The sequence below is a fragment of the Bos taurus genome, chromosome 21 (assembly GCF_002263795.3).
Source record: "Bos taurus isolate L1 Dominette 01449 registration number 42190680 breed Hereford chromosome 21, ARS-UCD2.0, whole genome shotgun sequence".
Taxonomy (NCBI): Eukaryota; Metazoa; Chordata; class Mammalia; order Artiodactyla; family Bovidae; genus Bos; species Bos taurus.
Genome location: NC_037348.1, coordinates 67,578,967 through 67,597,386, shown reverse-complemented (window position 1 = coordinate 67,597,386; position 18,420 = coordinate 67,578,967). Strand labels below are relative to the sequence as shown.

The following is an 18,420-nucleotide window of genomic DNA, read 5'->3' as shown; positions in this document are numbered from 1 at the left end:
ACCTGCTGTGAGGGCCGCACCTCTGCAGACCCCCCGCCGGCCCCCACAGGGCGCCTCAGCTCAGGCCCACGGGCCCTCAGGGACCTAGGTCCGAGGTGCAACTGCAGGGCATGCAACCCCCATGTCCCTCTCCCAGCGTCTCAGCTGGGCCTGTGAAGGCCTCTGTCCCATAAAAGATCAAGTGACCAGCAGGGGTGGACCTGTCAGCCTCCGGGGCCACTGTCTCTGTGGCTGCCAAGAGCGCCAGAACCCCTGAGTCCCCACACTGCCCCTGCTGCAGAGAGAAACCGCCCCCCAGTAGGACAGGGCCCGGGTGGGTGGTGGGTCCTCGGGCCCCCAGTGAAGCCAAGAGGCCAGTGCCTATGGGGGGAGGGTCTCTCCCTTGATGCGCTCGGTGCCCAGTGCCCTGTGCCCCCCTGTGGCAGCTCTGCTCACAAACTCGTGGCTGTCGACGTGAGGCTGGATTTAAACCACTCAGAAACCCCCTCTTCCAGAAGCACGTGACCAGCACACCTGTAACCGTCACAGGAGGGGGCCTGGGGCTGAACGGAGGGGTCCAGTCAGCAGGTCTGGCCTGCCCACTTGTAGATGAAGCCAGGGACCTGAAGGGTTTTCACCTCTAAAAACAATCTGCATTTTTGAAATAGAGCACCTGAAGTGGGGCGGCTTAGTCCCTGGAGCTGTGGGGCGAGGGGGCCACCCCCAAAGCCGCGGGCCAAGCAGGGGGAGCCCCGGGGGCCTGCCAAGATCACTTCTCCTTTTGGGGGCCTATTTTTAAACCTCAAGGTTTCAGCGCCTTTGCTGGCTCTTAATAGCTGTGAAAGAACAAACACGTAAGCATGCGTTACTTTTCGGGGTAAAAAGTACAGCGTTAATGTTCCTCATCTTTCCAAGAAACCCTGATATCAGCTAACATCTAAAAAGTAAAGATGACTTCTCCAAAGAACACTGCTTTGCACACTGGGAGCACTTCATTTTTAAATACACATGGCGAGGCACGGCCGGCTCACAAAGCCTGTGTTCTGGGGCCAGTGCTGTTGACACGCATGAACACTTACAGCCACCATGAGTGTCTGACCGCCCTCGACCTGCTCAAGTGACAAAGCGACCACCCGGGCTGCTGTGGGGGCTCGTGAGGATGGAGGGCGCTGACGGACATCTAAGACGGTCAGCGCAGCTCCGAGGGGGCCCGTGGGGCTGCTGGAGCCCGGGGTGAGCGCAGGGCGGAGTGGCCGAGGCTGGTGCTCCTCACTTCTGAGCCCTGCCGCGGGGACCACACGGGACAGCGGCCCGAGGCCACAAGGCGCTCTGGGGACAGAAGCGACTGTGACGCCCCCACTACACACCAGGGGCGAGGAGTCAGCAGGCGGGGCCGGGCAGGAGGGGACACGGGACCGCAGGCGCGCGCGCGCACACACACACACACACACACACACACACACACACGGCCCACCCACTACCTAGGAGGCGCTCCTCCCACACCAGGGGACCGTGTGGCTGTCGAGCAGCCCCTTGGCTGGGTGGAGGCTGTGGGTGAGGGCAGCATGTGGACCCGCCCACCCTCCCTGGAGGATGCAGCGAACACGACCTCATGGTTGACGAGTCGTCTCCACCCAGCTGCCGCAGTGTCTCTGTAAACACAGACCTTAAATGCAGGTGAGGGTTTTATCAGAAAAAAGGGCTCAGGAGCTGAGACACATGGCACAGACTGTTCAGAACTAAGTACACCCTCGTCAGGAGACCTGCTCACAGGGCGCCAGCCTCTCCGTCTCGCGCTTGGGCCCCTTGGGGCTCACATCCCCGTCTATCACTCGGGCGACGCGGGTGGGTTCCGGGCTCAGCAAGGGGCCTGGGGACAGGGTGGGACTCACTGACTGGGGGACCACCGCGTCATCCAACTGTTTAAGGAGAAAGGGACTTCCCTGGCGGTCCAGTGGTTATACCCGTGCGCTTCCAGTGCTGTGGCACAGGTTCAACCTCCATCAGGGAGCCAAGACCCACATGCCGCGTGGCACAACAAGAGACAAAACAGAAACGTTCTTTACGAGTAAAGTATTAACAAACTACCCTTCCAGGGATGGAAAACCAAACACACTCTTTGGTTCCACTTCTTTAAGCCCCTCTGGCTGCCCTGCCCAGGGCTGTCAGGACGCTGCACTCCGTGTGGACTCCTTCCAAGTCCATCCTCAGGGTTCAGAAAGGGAGGACACCACGCAGAGAGCTACAGGCTGGTCACCAGTAAGTGGTCCGAGGCACAGGCTGGGAAAAGGCTTCCTGGAGGACGTGGCGTCTACCCTGCCATCTGAGGTGTCCCAGGAGGAGCCAGAGTCGGGACAGGAGGTGGGAAGAAGGTCCGGCCCACCGCGGACAGAGTGGCAAGGTGGCCACATGCAACAGCGGCCAGGCAGGCGGCGTCCTGAACCGCAGTCCAGCCAGTGAGCCCTCCCCTGGCGGCCGGAAGGCTCTGCGGTGGCGACTGAGGTGCAGGGCTGAGCCAGGCTCTGTTGAAACGGTGGTGGAGGGCACCCATGGCCTCAGTATGGACTCTCATTTTTTTTTGGTTATAAATGAACCTACTTCTTCATACACACAATGGAATACTACGCAGCCATAAAAGAGTGAAATAATGCCGGATGGCAGCAACAGGGATCAAAGTAGAGATTATCAGGTGAAGTCAGAAAGAGACAAATACCATATGATATCACTTACATGTGGAATATAAAATCGGACAGAAATGAACTCTTCCACAAAACAGAGACAGTCCGACAGACACAGAGACAGACTGGTGGTTGCCAGGGAAAGGGGGCTGAGGGAGGGATGGCGTGGGGGGCTGGGGTCAGCAAACGAAACTGTCATATGTAGACCGGACACACAGGGCCCTGCTGTGTCACACGGGGAACCGTGTGCAACGGCCTGAGGAGAGTCACAACAGGAAGAGTGCCAACCTACGTCCCCTCACTGCTCACCTGGCCTGTGGCAACACTGCTAACTGGCTATACCCCAATACAAAATCAAAAGTTAAACAAAGGCAGAATGTATACACATCACTTTACTGACAGAAGCATCTAGTCAAAGCTATGGTTTTTACAATAGTCACGTACAGACGTGAGAGGTGGACCAGAAAAAAGGCTGAGTGCTGAAGGATTTATGCTTTCCAATGTGGTGCTGGAAAAGACTCCTGAGAGTCCCTTGGACTGCAAGGAGATCAAACAAGTCAATCTTAAAGGAGATCAAGCCTGAACATTCACTGGAAGAGCTGATGCTGAAGCTGAAGCTCCAATACTGTGGCCACCTGATGCGAAGAGCCAACTCAGTGGAAAAGACCCTGATGCTGGGAAAGACTGCAGGCAGGAGAAGGGGGTGACAGAGGATGAGATGGTTGGATTGCATCATGGACTCAATGCACATGAGTTTGAGATGGTGAAGGACAGGGAAGCCCGGGGTGCTGCAGTCCAGGGGGTCGCCAAGAGTCAGCCCCGACGGAGCAGCTGAACAGCAACATACAGATGTGTAACTGAGTCACTCTGCCGTACAGCAGTAGTTAGCACAACGCTGTGAACCAACTGCACTTCAATAAAAACTTTGGAAACCATTACATTAAAATAAGAACTAAAAAAAAAAAAAATGAACCCCTACCTACTCATTCTTCCTTCAGGTGCCGATATGCTTAACAAGTGGTTTCGAACACGGGGTCACTTCCTCGGCCCTCCCACGCACCTCCAGGCCCTGGGCCGCCGCCAGCCTGCGCACGCGGGCCCTGCTCACGACGGCAGCGCAGGCCTCGGTCCCAGCGTGCTGACCGCTGCCTCCGGGCCCGCAGCAGCACCCGGGGCTTCCCGCAGCAGCCCTGCGGCTCTTTCACGCGGCACCGTGCTTTCCTGGCTTGATTCAATACCTGTGTCTGGCACCTTTTCGACTATAACCTAATGTTTCATAGTGCTTTTCCTTGTCTCTGGACAACCACCAAGTTTAATACAAGTGAAATTAATTTAATAAATCCCTATGCAATTCAAAGCATTATAACTAACCTCAACAATAAGACGGGAGGCAAGATGATCTCCAAGATGCTGTGACTCTGAGCTATTAGAAATATTTTATCTTCCAGGCAATTTAGGGAAACACTGGCCACAGGCACAAGAGGACCATTCTGGCGACACAGGAATGATTCTCACCCTAGTGTGTGACACACACAGAACGATCAGCCTGAAGGCACCCCGAATCGGCCAGTGGGAGGACGCTGTCTGGAAGAATAACCTACAACAAGCACCTGATGGAATCCTGAGCGGGTCACAGAGACAAGGAGCCACAATCTAATCCGGCTGTTTAGGCGTCACCCTTCTCAGAGCAGCGAGGGCCTACGTGTTTGGGATGGAGGTACCTTTGGGTCACTCTGGCGAGATAAAATGATGTGAGTACCTGCGTCGCTGGAAGATTCAGAACAAAACAGCTTGGCTTCAGTTCACTTTAGGAAGTGAAACTTGACACACAGCTACTCAGGAACAACATGAAATCTTAGATAATATTCATAAAAGGAGCTAATTTTAAAAAACCTAGGCTTTGGTCTTATTTCACCAACAATGAATCAAAGGCACAGGGGAGAGGGGATGGGGCTCGGCCTCCAGGAACAGGCAGAAGGGGCGCCTGCAGCCTTCCAGGCCAGTTTCAGACCCAGGTGCCCCACAAACCCAGGCTGCCCCCTGAACCTAGATCACCCATGAACCCAAGCCAGCCACAAACCCAGGGTGCCCCACGAACCCAGGCCATCCTGTGAACCCAGGGCGCCCCACTAACCCAGGCCACCCATGCACCCAGGCCACTTCCCCGAGTTTCACTTAAGCAAGAGAAACAAGCTGCCCTGTGGACAAAGGTCAGGGTTTTGGCTCAGATGTCTCCCTGAGAAAGTCCTGGCGGAGAACACAGACGTATTCCCTCCGACCCAGCCATAGTCTTACACCTCTTACCTGTAAATGGAGTATTTTGGATTCATTATTTCGAAGCATTTCCTTCTGTCTCTCAATTTCAATTTCGAAGCTGCATATCTGGTTGTGCAAACTCTGTATGCTCTTGTTTTTTTCTACACTTTCGTTTTGCAGCAAGGAAACCTGAAAAAAGAGAGCCTCCAATTAAGCAAACACCACGGTCTTAATGTGAATTGACAACAATTCTAACATGAGTCATGAAATGCTGACAACACGGGCCTTCTGTGCACTCACTGGAAGGAGTTCCAGGAACAAACCCCTCCCCACAGGAAAGGGGGGTTCTGGCTGTTCAACAGGGACCCAAACCGTGGTTCTCAGAACCTTTCCTAGGAGTCAAGTAAGATGAGACGAGTGCCTTTCAGAACAAGCAGGACGCTTTCTAAAGATTTTGCTGAAAACACATAAATCTTTTATCAGAGTGGCTTTCAAACTCTGATGAGAAAACAGTGGGAAATGCCTCCCTGCAGCTCAGCTTCTCGGTGCGTGCCTTGAACACAGGTGCCTATTCCTAAAAACAGGATCCCAAAACCAACCTGTCCTAATCAACTATAACGTACCTGGCACTTTCTATTTTATTCCATTTTACTTTAAAAAATGCTAGTTGCAACCCACTAAATTATTTCACAGCTACCAGTGGACCACTCGCCGCCCTGTGAGGAGCTCTCAGCAGAATGAGGGAGCAGGAAGGGGAGGGTCCCACACGTGGCGCAGGGAATCCTTGGGGCAGCCCGCCGCCCCAGAGAGGAGGCGCAGAAGGCGGAAGGGGGTTCCGGGGGGCGGGAGTGTCAGGGTAACTGGGGGTGCCAGGGGATGGCGGTGTTGGGGGGATGGGAGGGACACCAGGGGATGGGATGGCCGGGAGACCACGGTGGTCCAGCAAGGGCCTGCTGGGGGCAGTTCCAAGCCCACCTTTGACATTTTCAAAGTTCCTTTCTGAAAAATAATCAGCTCCCAAGAACCAATTTACACAGGACTTAAAAGCCCCAGGGTGAGGAATTCAAGGACGACTCTACAAGGTGTCTCCTCACAATGTTCCCACAAGGGCACTCGGGATGGCCCTGGAGGCTCAGTGGTTAAAGAATCCACCAGCCAATGCGGGAAACCAAGGGCAGACCCTCTGAAAGCCTCCCTCTGCCCGTGGCCTTCTCTGCCCACAAGCGCTGGGGCCCCCCACCTCCCTCCCCCTACCCGGAAGACAGCACGCTGCGTCGCGGCTGCACTCGGAGGTGCCCTCTAATGCTGCCAGCACCTGAGGACCGCCTGGCCACGTGACAGCTCACAGGCATCTCGGGCGGCATCTGGCTCCTGACCTCATCCCTGTGAGGAACCACCAGCCCAAAGTCAGCATCCTGCTGGGAGGCAGTGCCTTTTGGGCACTGTCTCAGTCTGTTTTATTTATAACAAACGTATTTACAAAAGAATACAAAACCTGCAATATATATTTCAACTCCCCTAGGGTTTCATGCAGCACAAACAGACTCTCCTTCCTAAAATAGGCCGCCTCACTGGTCCCCGGCTTCCCACACAGGACCAGCCTGCAGCATCCAGCCTGGGGCATGGGTGGCTGGCAGCGGTGTTTTGCTTTTTCTAAAGTTACAACTCCCTCATTCCCATCTGCTGAAGATGGACATGGTTCCTGGGCCCCGTAGCCTCACAACCCCACAAAGAGCAATCGTGCACACGGGCCAGCCGCCTTCACACGACTCTCGGTGATACTCCCCACACCAACGGCAACTTCTGCCGCGGATCAGGCCACCTGACCTACACTGACCATCACACATCCTGCCACACCAAACTCTCCCATTTTAAAATTTTTATTTATTTATTTAACTTTATCTTTGGCTGTGCTGGGACTGTGCTGCTTGCTGCACATGGGCTTTCTCTGTTTGCAGTGAGCTGGGGCTACTCTTTGGCCACCTGATGCGAAGAGCTGACTCACTGGAAAAGAACCTGATGCTGGGAAAGATTGAAGGCAGGAGAAGTGGGCAACAGAGGACAAGATGGTTGGATGGCATCACCGACTCCATGGACATGAGTTTGAGGAGGCTCCGGGAGTCAGTGACGGACAGGGAGGCCTGGCGTGCTGCAGTCCACAGGGTCACAAAGAGTTGGACGTGACTGGGCGCCTGCACTGACTGACTGGGGCTGCTCTGCGGTGCCAGGCTCTGGCTCCCCACTGCGGTGGCTCTCCTGCTGCTGAGCATGGGCTCCAGGGTGCACAGGCTGAGCTGCTTGCTCCACAGCATGTGCGATTTTCCCGACCCAGGGATTGAACCTGTTTCCCCTGCACTGACTGGCAGATTCCTACCCACTGTGCCCCCAGGGGAGTCCGCCTCAGCAAACTCTTAATGTCTTTATGGAGGGATTGTCCTTAAACTCAGTTTTATTTACATATTTTAATCAAGGATCCCAGCCCCTGGGTGCCAGCAGACCCCCGCTTTCACCTGCCTACCAGGTAGACGCTGCAGGCACAGGGAAGCCCACTGGCAGCCGTGTTTCCCAGAATCCACGCAGCAGACCAAGCAGGGTCCCCACCGAGACCCTCCTCCCTGAGCACACCCTCCACCCCCACCTGTCTGGGGGCACTTTAAGACTTCCTTGTGACTTAAGCTTTCCTAAAATGTAAGATGGGTGTTTTCAGGTCTGGACTTTATAAAACAGTTTTGTTGTTGTTTTTTTTTTTTTTAAAGTTTGACTGTGAATGTAGTAATTGGTCTTTCTGAATCAACTCAAATATTCTATTTTCTACCCTTGATGAACAAAATATCAAGATCCGACTGAACAATTCCATGCTGAGAAACAAATTCCCACTTTAAGAAAACACAAACATCTCCATCTGTTGTCCGGGTCTGCTCTTGGGCCCAGAGAAGAGATGCCAGCTCCTCATGGACACAAGGAAAGATGTGCAGGGCAGGGGCCTGGCTGTCCCTAGTGGGGGGCTCAGGGAGGGGCTCACCCCTGAGCAAAGCCACGGGAACAGACGTTTCAAATCTGCCCCCCACTGGCTGGTGTGTGGTGTGTGCAAGGGGGAGGACCGCCGGGGAGGGCATGTGGGCCGTGCAGCCGGGTCCCGGGGTTTCCAACAGTGCAAAGAGGATGCTTTCAGGGTGCTGGGGTGGCAGGACAGGAGGGCGTAGGATGGGATGACCCCCATCTCCCCCTCCTGCACCCCTGGAAGCCCTCCTGGTGACAGCCCCGCCTACCACTGAGGGGGTGGGCACACCCCTGAGCCCCGCGCCGCGGTTACATAACCAGCACAGCTGGAACAAAACCAATTCACTTTACAGGAAAGGAGAACCTTTTAGATAAATGAGAAGCTGTATCTGTGAGAGACCAAAAGCCCTGCGATCCACGCCTATAGTTTGAAAACGCAGAAACAAAGCATTCTTCAAAAAGAGGAGAAAAAGGGATTTATAGGTAAACCATCGCTGAACTCAGAGCAAATATGTGCTCATGGGAAAGTTATAAATCATTCATGTGACACAGATTCTACCTCACGGTCAAACAGAAGCTCCTCCTGTCCCACGCGCGTGTACACACAGCACACAATGCCTGTCACAGCTTCTCATCTCCAGCTTAAGCATTTATACTAAGAAATACTTAATGTCATATTTAATAAACATCTTTTGATTTAAAACTTTACACTCCTTCAAGCACATTTACATTTTAAATTGCTTGGGTTTAACACTCAAAACAAGATATTCAAATCTTTACAAACCTTTAGAAAGCAAACATCAACTCCCGGGGCTGCCGTAACTCATCCCAGCGGCCTCCTATCACACGTTCTCAACACATGTTTGCTGAATATCAAATTAAGTTCTTATTTTTGTATACAAGCCACAAGCCACAGTGGGAGATCTATAACCTTCTTCTCTGTCAAGCCTTGGAGGTTTTCATCCTTTCTTTGAGAAAACATGCCTGGCGAGCTGAGCACCACAGAACAAACTCCCCCAGGAAGGAGTGTTCTGTGGGCAGGCGCCTGCTAAGGAGTGCAGACCCCACAGCGGGGCTTCGAGGAGATGCCCAGGAGGGCAGGTGTGTCCGGGGGGGGGCTGTGTGGCCCCCAAACTTCCACAATCAACTGTATCCCTGGTCGGGGAACTAAGATCCCACGTGCTGCAGGGCAGCTAAGCCTGTGCGCTGCAGTGAAGGCCTGGCACGGTCCAAACACAAAAACGGAACAGGAGTAACTGGTGATGTGGAAACGTCCTTCCCTCCCACCTCTTAGAGGAGGGTCACGCACGGGACACCGGTGCCCTTCCAGATCGCGGCTGGCGGGCTTTCTGTAAACAACCAGAGAGCAGTGACTGGGGGCTGTGCGGGCCACACGGGCCCCGTGTCAACACTGCCATCCCGGTGTGAAAGCAGCCATGGGCCATACTGACGAAGTGTGCGTGGCCGCGTTTCAATAAAGCTTTATTTACAAAAAGACAGCGTTGGGGGGTGCAGGCTGGAAGCGACAATCCCTGTTCTAACTCAATACTGAGAGAATCACCATGTGAGTTTAAAAAGCACTTCATACACACTTGGCAACTGAAAAACAAAGAGCAAGCTAGCAAGCTAACAAAACCACATACCTTCATTTATAAACTCAAGATCGCTTGAAAAGAACTTTACTTTTTTGACACTTCATGGTGTTTCTTTTATCCAAAACCCCTTACTAAATAAAAATAAGATTTTCTTCTTCACACAATATGAAGAAATTATTAGAAGCCGGCAGAAGCCAGAAACGGCAGGGCGTACCTTCTTCTCCAGGGAGTTGCTCCACTCCTTGAGCAGGTTGACATGCTGCACTGCGGAGCTGGCCTCATGGGCCTTGATCTGCTGGTTTGTCCCCTGAGAATGAAGAGGAGACGCGGTCAGCCAGCCTCCCTCGGTCAGAGGCTCAGACCCTCAGACGACCTCACGCCAGCACCACACATGAAGGGGGGGACTGAATCGGGGAAGGGTCACAGGGCATCTCCAGCCTCAGGAGGGCTGTGCTCAGTGGCCCCTGAGCTACTGTGTGCAGGCAAGGGGGCCGTACCGAGAGGAACCGAGCAGCTCAAAGATGAGGCGCTGCGATTCTGCGCCCACTGCCTCGAGGCCGTGGGCTTCACTCACCCCTCAATTTACCTAGGCTTCAGACTTCCAACATTAAGAAATTAAATTTCAGACATATCCCTTTTGTTCCTTAGTAAGTTTTCTGCACTAAAATAGAAATGGAAAACGTCGAGACATCTGCAAGTCATAACTAGATGGTCCTACAATAATCTAGTGAATGTGCAATCCAAGTAGGATTCTAAGTCATCTATTAGGATATTAACTTACTAGTGAAACACTAGTATCAGAAAATGTACTGTCCCTATTCTAAGTATACTTAGAAAGTTACGTACAGAACATAAACAATCTACAGAGTACATAAGATGTAGACCATCTCAGAGTCGATAATGAGCACGTGAAACAGTACTTCATATATTTAAGAAAATAATTGGTATAAGAATGTAATTTGTTTTGGATACTGGAAAATTTAAAAGCCATGGAAAGCATTTTGATGATCTCCAAAACATATACTCTGTACATAGAATATTCATATATATATGTTCATACAAGTATTGCTAAATATCAACATATATATATACATACACAGAATGAATGGTGTGTAAGTACATACGACATAACAGCGGTGAGGGCTCAGTCTCTTTGAGAGCCGAGCAGAGGGCAAGCTACATTCGTCCTCACTCTCAGGCTTTTTGCTTTCTAAGAAAATGCTGAGATGCCAATATCTCTGCACTGATTTCACAATAACGTATTGATAACACATAAAAATCAAATATAAAGTGCTTTAATTGAAGTATATACTGCCCTTTGATAGTTCTAAAATCAAGATATGCATTTAAATGAAAACTAGTTCAAATCCACTAGCAACCTCAGGTGTGTTAAAAAAAATCACTTTCTAAGAAAATGCTGAGATGCTAATATCCCTGTACTGATTTCACAATAATGTATTGATAATACATAAAAATCAAATATAAAACTCTTTAATTGAAGTATATACTGACCATTGATAGTTCTAAAATCAAGACATACATTTAAATGAAAACTAGTTCAAATCCACCAGGAGTCTCAGGTGTGTTAAAAAAACAAAAAAACCAGGAGCAGGCACAGGCGTGGCAGTGGAGGCGACTCCTCTCCGCCCGGCAGTCCGGGAGGTGTGGCGTGTGCATGGGACGCACTAAGGACACACGCGTGTGCAACGCTCACGGCCGTGCGCTGGCACACATGTGTGCTGCCGAAGCCATGTCCGGGGCGCCAGTCTACCTAGAGACCCCACCCCACGTCCTGCTGGTTTCAGTGTGATCCTTCTGCTAAGGCATTAACTCCCCCTCAGCACAGGTGTCTACCTGAAGTCTCACGACACCCCCGGCCTGAAAAGTGGGCCCAACGGCTGCTGCACGCGGCTCTGCCACCGTGCGCAGCTGGTGACTCGGCGCCATAACAGAACGGAAAGCTCGGAGCCTGCACGTTAAAATGTCAACAGAGTTAACTTTCTCTCATGGCGGAATGTCAGCGACTGGGAAGGACGAATGTCGGATACTGACCTGAAAAACGCAGCCATAGCGCTTAAAACTACAGGTGCTGGGGGCATTGACACACTCTGACAAGTGTGCACTCAACTGCAACGGGAAAGAGACGTGAGTTGTGGCACAAACGTTTGCATGAAAATGTTCAAACATATCAAGGGCACAGGTAGCATCTGCGTTCTAATATCACGAATGGGGTTCATCAGCAGGTGTGTTTACACCACCTGCTTCCTGGACTTCTACCCAGTAAATATACAGCATCATCACGTGTATACACATATATACTAAATATACAGTATCATCACGTGCATACACATATATACACCATATACAGAAATACATTTACTTTAACATTTCTTACACTTGCGGCTTTTTTTAGAACAACTTGTTTTGTGACACGCTGTCCGCAGAATTTTAAGAAGGAAAAAAAAAAAACTGAAAAGCACATTTAAAGACTATAAACAAAAAAACTGCATGAAACACAAAAAATAGAAAGCATTCCGATGTAGCTGGGCCACACGCCTGTATACAGTACACAGAAGTAGGTGTCTCTCTCTCCAGGGAAGCGCACACAGGCGCTCCCGGCCCCCCACACTCACGACAACTGCAGAGGGGACTCTCCTTCTGAAAAGACTCCCCTCCCTCAGTTTGCCCAGAAATTCATGTGGCTTTCAGAGACCCCTGAGTCATCCTAATGGCATGGATCTGAACGTGCTCCCCTCCACTTCGGGAGGACAACCAGGAGGAGCCACGTGCTCCGCTTCAACGTCAGCAAATGGCCAAACACACACCGCTTGGGATGCCCCGCAGGGGAGGAGGGAATGGAAACATCTGCATTTTATAGACACGGAGTTTTGCGTTAGACTAACACAGTCTAAAAGATACTCTCTTTCTTTATTGGAAACTCAAGGGACAGATTTTCTTTAGAGAAAACGATCAGACCCTGAATTAGCAGAGCAGCTTGTGAGCGCAGTGCGTGGGGGCCCGGGAGCGTGTTCTCCCGGGAGCCAGCGCGTGTAGGACTTCGCTCTGGTGGGTGAAGGTGGCCACGATGCCTTTTCCTCTGTTCTCTGGGACACAGTCCCCTCCCGCCAGGTCCGTACTCAGGGCGAGAGGGAGAGGCTCAAAGCACAGCCTTCCTGCCGGCCGTGCCAGTTACAGGACAGGCCCGAGGGACCCAGCTGCCCGCTGCCAAGGCCAACCCGGAGGAAGGTCTGGGCCTGGGCGGGTGGTGGTGGCCGCACCTGGAAGAAGCGCCCAGGAGGCACGTGGCGGGTGACAGGCACAGAAATTCAACAGGCGGCCGTGTGTGCAGTGACGTCAGTTTGAAAATCGTAAAACGTTTTCTTTCACTGCCATCGGTACAGTCATAAATCTAACCAGCTAATGCTTGTAATGTTAAAATTGGGGACATATCGAGTTTAGCACTATTTTCTACAACTATAAGCTCAGGGTTGTACTTTCCCTAAATTGGCTTCATCATCATTACTCTCAGAGCCCTACAGAATTTAGGGGAGCTCGAGACTACAGTAAGAACCATCTGTAAAAGGGCACCTTTCACCAGAAACCCGAGATCAATGCAGGTTTAAACATTTTTTAAAATAAAGATAACTTAAAGGCAAATGGAGACAATTTTGTTCCTAATATAGATAGCCCTGCCTGAGTCAAAACTGAGGAAAGCATATGGAACCCTGGAAGTTATTTCCACAGCAGCCTCTTCGTACGTTCACTTTAACAGAGGGGCTTCCTAGCTGTGGAGACAGTGCCCTCGCTGTTCTCTGAGGCATAGCCAGGGGCCCAGGAACCACCATCACACCCGGCAAGACCTGCCCCTTCCCAGCAGGGACATTCCGGGACAGGGCACCTCGGTGAGAGGGGCTCCGGGGTCCTGTTGCACCCGTGTCCCTGGCCTCAGGGACGGGAGAGACCGACCTCCTCCACCACTGCAGTACCTGCAGTGTCAAATCCCAGGTGGCTGAAAAGGGCTGAGGTGAGCAGGCTCCTCAGGTCAGAGCGCCCAGGCCCGAGGGCGCTCGGTGTGGGGACCAGGCCTGCAGGCACCCCGAAGCCCACAGGCGCCCCGCCAGCTCCCAGAACAGCAGCCAAAGGGACCCAGGCCAGGGCCAGGTGCAGAGCACCAAAAAGTCTTGGAACTGTTCCACCTGGATATACCCTGGTCAGACAAGGTGACCGCAGGATCTACCTGCCTCAGGGACAGTGGGCCCGAGGGCCGCTGTCCAGGCGCCCCCCGCCACCTGCCACCCTCTCACCCCAGGGCAGACCCTGCACGGCCCGTGTGGCGGAAACCGCTCATGAGTATCTCTCAGTCAACTGATCTTCCTGAGACAGTCATAGAGTAATTCCTCTTCTACAGATTTAAACCTAAGAAGTGTCGCCCACGCTTGTACTGAATATATTCCCATTTCCTCAGTTCTCAATATTTTTGCTCTGAATCCACCACTCTGTAGCTTTTAACTGCTTGCTTCTGAAATATCTGATTTTCAATAACAGCAAGAGGTTTTTCATCGTTCTACTCTATTACCACCATGGACTGTGATGACCTCAGGCCTCGGCGTCAAGGGGGAAGTGGGGACCCGTAGGACCCCCAGCCCCTGCAGGGGCGCAGCTGCAGCCCTCACCTCGCTCCTCAGGAGGGTCTGGACGCTGCACTTGTGTGGGCAGGACACTGCCACGCAGGGACACTCCGTGTCTTCGTGTTTCTGGAGGAGAAAGAGAGACCGTTGCTAACTCTGAAACACAAGACCTGCCTTCCTTCAGAGGCCGCCAGCGCCCCCACGAGGCCCCAGAGGGTGCCCCCTGTCCATAGTCATGCCCGTGTGTCCTCAGACTCCCATCACACCTGCATGGGCCGTTGTGTTACAGAAGTGTGAGTGCTGACAAGGCGGGCTCTCCCCAGAGCTCCGCAGACCTGACTGGTCGGAGTGACTTAAGAGGGGGACACTCTAGGACAGTCCTGCCCCAGCCCACCTGCATGCCCTCCAGCTGTGTCCCCCAGGCCGACGCCGCCCTGCCACCTGCGCCCAGCAAGCTCGCTCACACAGGGGTGGATGCCGGGGCCCAGCCTCTGCTGGCTGGGGTGGACATTTCCCCTCTTGCTTCTCAGCTTGGAGTCTGGAAACAATGCTTCTCAAGAGCCTGAAAACAGTGTGATCCCCGGGAATTTAAATTCTGTCCTGAGAACGTGCCTGGATTCCCTTTAATGCAAGGACGATGTAGGTATGTTCCAGTGTGGCCATTCTCTGATGGCACAGATTTCAACATAGAGCCTGGGTGATGGCCACTGCCAAACTCGGTGCCATGGGCACCTGCTGGCACCTGTCCGGTACACCTGCCACCGGCAAAGCATGGGCCAGAGCTCCCGCAGGCCAGCAAGCCCAAGCGGGCCTGGAGACAGCACCTCCAGACACGTGACAGAGGCCACACAGGGAGATCCTAGACCTGCCATGAAACACAACTGCGGAGCCAGGCCTCAGAGGGCAGCACTTGGCAGGAGGAGAGATGGTGGGCTTCCCTCAGGCCTAGGACACTCCGGTTCTGCTGGCAGGGCCTCCAGCCAGGCTGCATCGGGGCAGCGCTAGCCACGGGCTGTCTGACCGGGAGATGTGTGGGCCAGGGACACAGTGCCCGCAAGGACGCTGCTCTGGTCCGCGAGGCCAGTCATCCTGCCGCCAGCAGTCCCTGGTCTGGATCAGCCTGGTAGGTGGGCAGTGTGGAGAGGACCCCTCTGCTCCTGAGCATGGTCCTGGAGGCCCACAGAGCCCCCAGCGCCTGCAATGGGCGAGCCCATGGCTGTCTGGAGCTCATTGGAAGGCTCTTGGCTGGACTGAGCCTGACCAGCACCTCCCGTGAGGGGACCCCCCCGGGTACTGCTCAGAATCCCTACAAGTTCCCCGGTGCCAAGTCAAGGCTTCCTGCATCTTTCAGTGGGACGTCTCGGCCAGACGGTGTCATCTGTAGGCGGGGAGTGACCAGATGTCCCTCGGAGGGCAGGGGTAAGGATGGAGTCAGTCCCGGGCCTGGAGAACGGATGTGGCCAGTGCTCCAGGTGCCACACCCCCCTCCCAAAGCTCCCATTCACCAGGCCGGGCCTGCCCTGGCCTTGGGTCAGCCTGGCCCAGGACAGCGAGGAGCATGGATGGACAATCACCCCGCGGCAGGGGTGCGGGGAGAGCGCCTGGGGGTGGGGTCGCAGGGGGAGCGCTGAGACAACTCAGGGGAGGGGCCGTGCGCTGGGGAGGGCAGGCAGGGGGCAGCGGGAGGAGAGGCTGGGGCCTGCACGCCAGGCCAGTCAGGAGCTTCATGTGCAGCCTGCAGACTTGTGCAAGGATGATCAAAACAGGCTTTTCTGGCTATCGGAGGGTAAGCGTCTCACATGGGATTTGGGGGGTTTTGCCAGTTCTGTCAAACCTTCCCATCTCCAACAGCGATGGGTGAAATAGGCAATGGTGTGACTTGCAATTCTTTAACGTGTAGCTATCAGCACGCTCTTTACTTTAAGCATTTCTATTTCCTGTGAATTGCCATTTATAGCTTTGCCCACTTCAGTGGGTTGAACAGTGACCCCTGAAATATCTCACCCTGGACCTCAGAGGGTCTCTGTAGATGTAATGAGTTAAGAGGTGACCCTTGGCCACCCTTTACAACTCTTTGACTTTTAACAAATTAACAGAACTGTTCAAAGAGAATGATACTCTATAATCTCTGGGCTAAATGGAAGAATTTTTTTTCTGATGCTTTATGCTAACAGATTAAAAACACAAACTCAAAAATACCCGGCACGCCAATACCATGGTTTAAAGATAGAAAAGAACTGCTCATAAGACCCTGAGGGTCTCCGTGCTGTATCAGTCTACTTTTATCAACACTTGATGTACTTGTCACACCACAGAACGCAGGACAAGGAGGAAAGTCAGGATGACCTGGGGCTTCAGGCCTAAGTTAAACAACTGTGCTTTTGAAAAATAGACTTAAGGCCTGAGAGGACGAGACTGTATGCGAGTTGAAAGAACAAGACTTGGGAGTCGAATTCCGCCACCACTGACAAGATGAGGGCCCTTTCCTGGCGGGGCAGGAAGTACGGGTGTGGCTGCCTGCTGGCGCCAGGGCCCCGGGGCCCAGAGCGGGGGCACCAGCATGCTCCCCACAGTGATCACAGGCGGACAGAAAGCAAGATCTGCCCCAAGACGCACTGCAGGGTCAGCACCCTGAGGACACGCCAGGATGCCCCCATCACTGAAGGGTAGGAAGATTTATGAGGAAGGTTTCCTTGTACAACTCAGGCCCCAAACTTGCAATTACTGCTCTGTGCTTCTGCACCTGCCTCCTCTCTGCAGTCAACACATTTAAGACCCCCCGTCAGGTCAAATGCCACTTCCTCTTGACAGCCCTCACCGACCCTGTCAGGCCAGGTGAACTGGCCCTTCCCACACCGGCATTTACACAGCTGGCTGTCTCCCCCGCCAGACGGTGGCGTGAAGGGGCGAGACTGTGATATGCTCTCTTGTGTGTCCTGGGCAACTAGCTCGGGGTCTGCTGCCCCAGCGTTTCAAGCCACCACCAGCGATGCTGCTGTTCCAAAACCTGCCTCTGCGCAGGCTTGACTGAGCTCAGAATCGGTTACTGACAAGCTACTTCACTCACATGCTCTACAATTCTTTATCAAATGAAAATTAGTTTCTGAATTCTATTCTGCAAATAGAGGTAATTGATTTTTGCAAGAAGCAAAGTATAACTTTGATAGCAACATGGTAATATGTGTAAGGTCGGGAGGATTGCTCATTGGGTACATGTTGCCTTCACTCAAATTGAATTACTGAAGAAGTTATTCAATTATGAAAAATACTATTGCTATTTTACAAAGGGGAGGTCACTTAAAGGTTATTAATAACCAGAAACAACAATCATACAGGAAACAGACTTCATGAGGGAAGAAAGTCACAGGCACAGAAAAGTTAAGCAAAGAAGGTAAAGTGGAGGTTACGGTGATTATTCTCACTTCATACAGAAAAACTAAGACAACCATTTCTAAATGGGGTCAGTATGTGCTCCTGAACATCTGCCAGGAACAAGCTGGTGGTCCTCAGGCCTGGCTGCCTGTCCAGGGCCCCTCTGTCTGCTGACCCACCAGTCACTGGCCTGCTGGGTTCAGAAGCCCTGCCCAGCCCCAGCTCCGCCCCCACCTGCCCTGCCACGCCCCACATCTCCCTCTGGGACGTTCCCCTTGGGGCCCTCCCAGGCTGGCCGCCCCTCCGCTGGATGACCCCCTTGCTTTGCAGGCTGTAAGCACTGGGCGCCCAGGCCTCAGGCCTTGACTGGCCCTTCTCTCTACTCGCTCTAGGGCCTGGGCTGCCAGGACCACCTATTCACACACTGTGGCCCAGACCACTCCCTCCTTCCCAGAGCCCACTCTCTCCCCCTGAGCCACACCTGGACAGGGCACTCTGGTTCATCTGCTGCTCTAGTTACAAGCTCTGGGCATCCGCTCAACTCACAGTCTGTGCTCAAGCCACCAGCTAATCCCACTGGCTCCGTGTAATGCTGACCAACCACATCTGCCCCTTGCTCAGGGCTGCCCAGACGCCCACCTCTAGCCTGCTCCCATCAACTTCCCACCTCGCCCCTGCCCTGTGCGAGGCAGCCCCTGAAATCCACCTGCTGAGTGGGCTCCGTCTTGGAGCCAGAGCTGCCCGTGGCCGCTCCCCCTGCCCCAATGCTCTTTCTGCATCGTCCCGACGGCCTTGGAGGGGCCTGCCCTCACCACCCCTCCTCCCGTCTTTGTCGTACTTATGACCTCTTCCCACTGGAAGATGAGGTCACCCTGAACCCCTAGAACAGCGCCCAGCACACAGTAGGCATGT

At 53.3% G+C, this 18,420-nt stretch overlaps 1 protein-coding gene across 3 annotated transcripts in view; it reads right to left on the bottom strand.

Moving 5' to 3' along the window:
* Positions 1 to 18,420, bottom strand: part of TRAF3 (TNF receptor associated factor 3) — a 116,495-nt gene that overhangs the window by 6,014 nt on the left and 92,061 nt on the right. For 2 of the 3 annotated variants that reach the window (XM_024981638.2, NM_001205586.2), the window contains 4 exons: positions 14,182 to 14,262; positions 11,561 to 11,635; positions 9,723 to 9,815; positions 4,962 to 5,102 (listed from right to left, as the gene is read on the bottom strand). In XM_024981638.2, coding sequence (XP_024837406.1) covers positions 4,962 to 5,102; positions 9,723 to 9,815; positions 11,561 to 11,635; positions 14,182 to 14,262 — 390 coding nt within the window. The remainder of the gene's footprint in view (positions 1 to 4,961; positions 5,103 to 9,722; positions 9,816 to 11,560; positions 11,636 to 14,181; positions 14,263 to 18,420) is intronic. The other variant, XM_024981640.2, reaches the window with a different exon arrangement.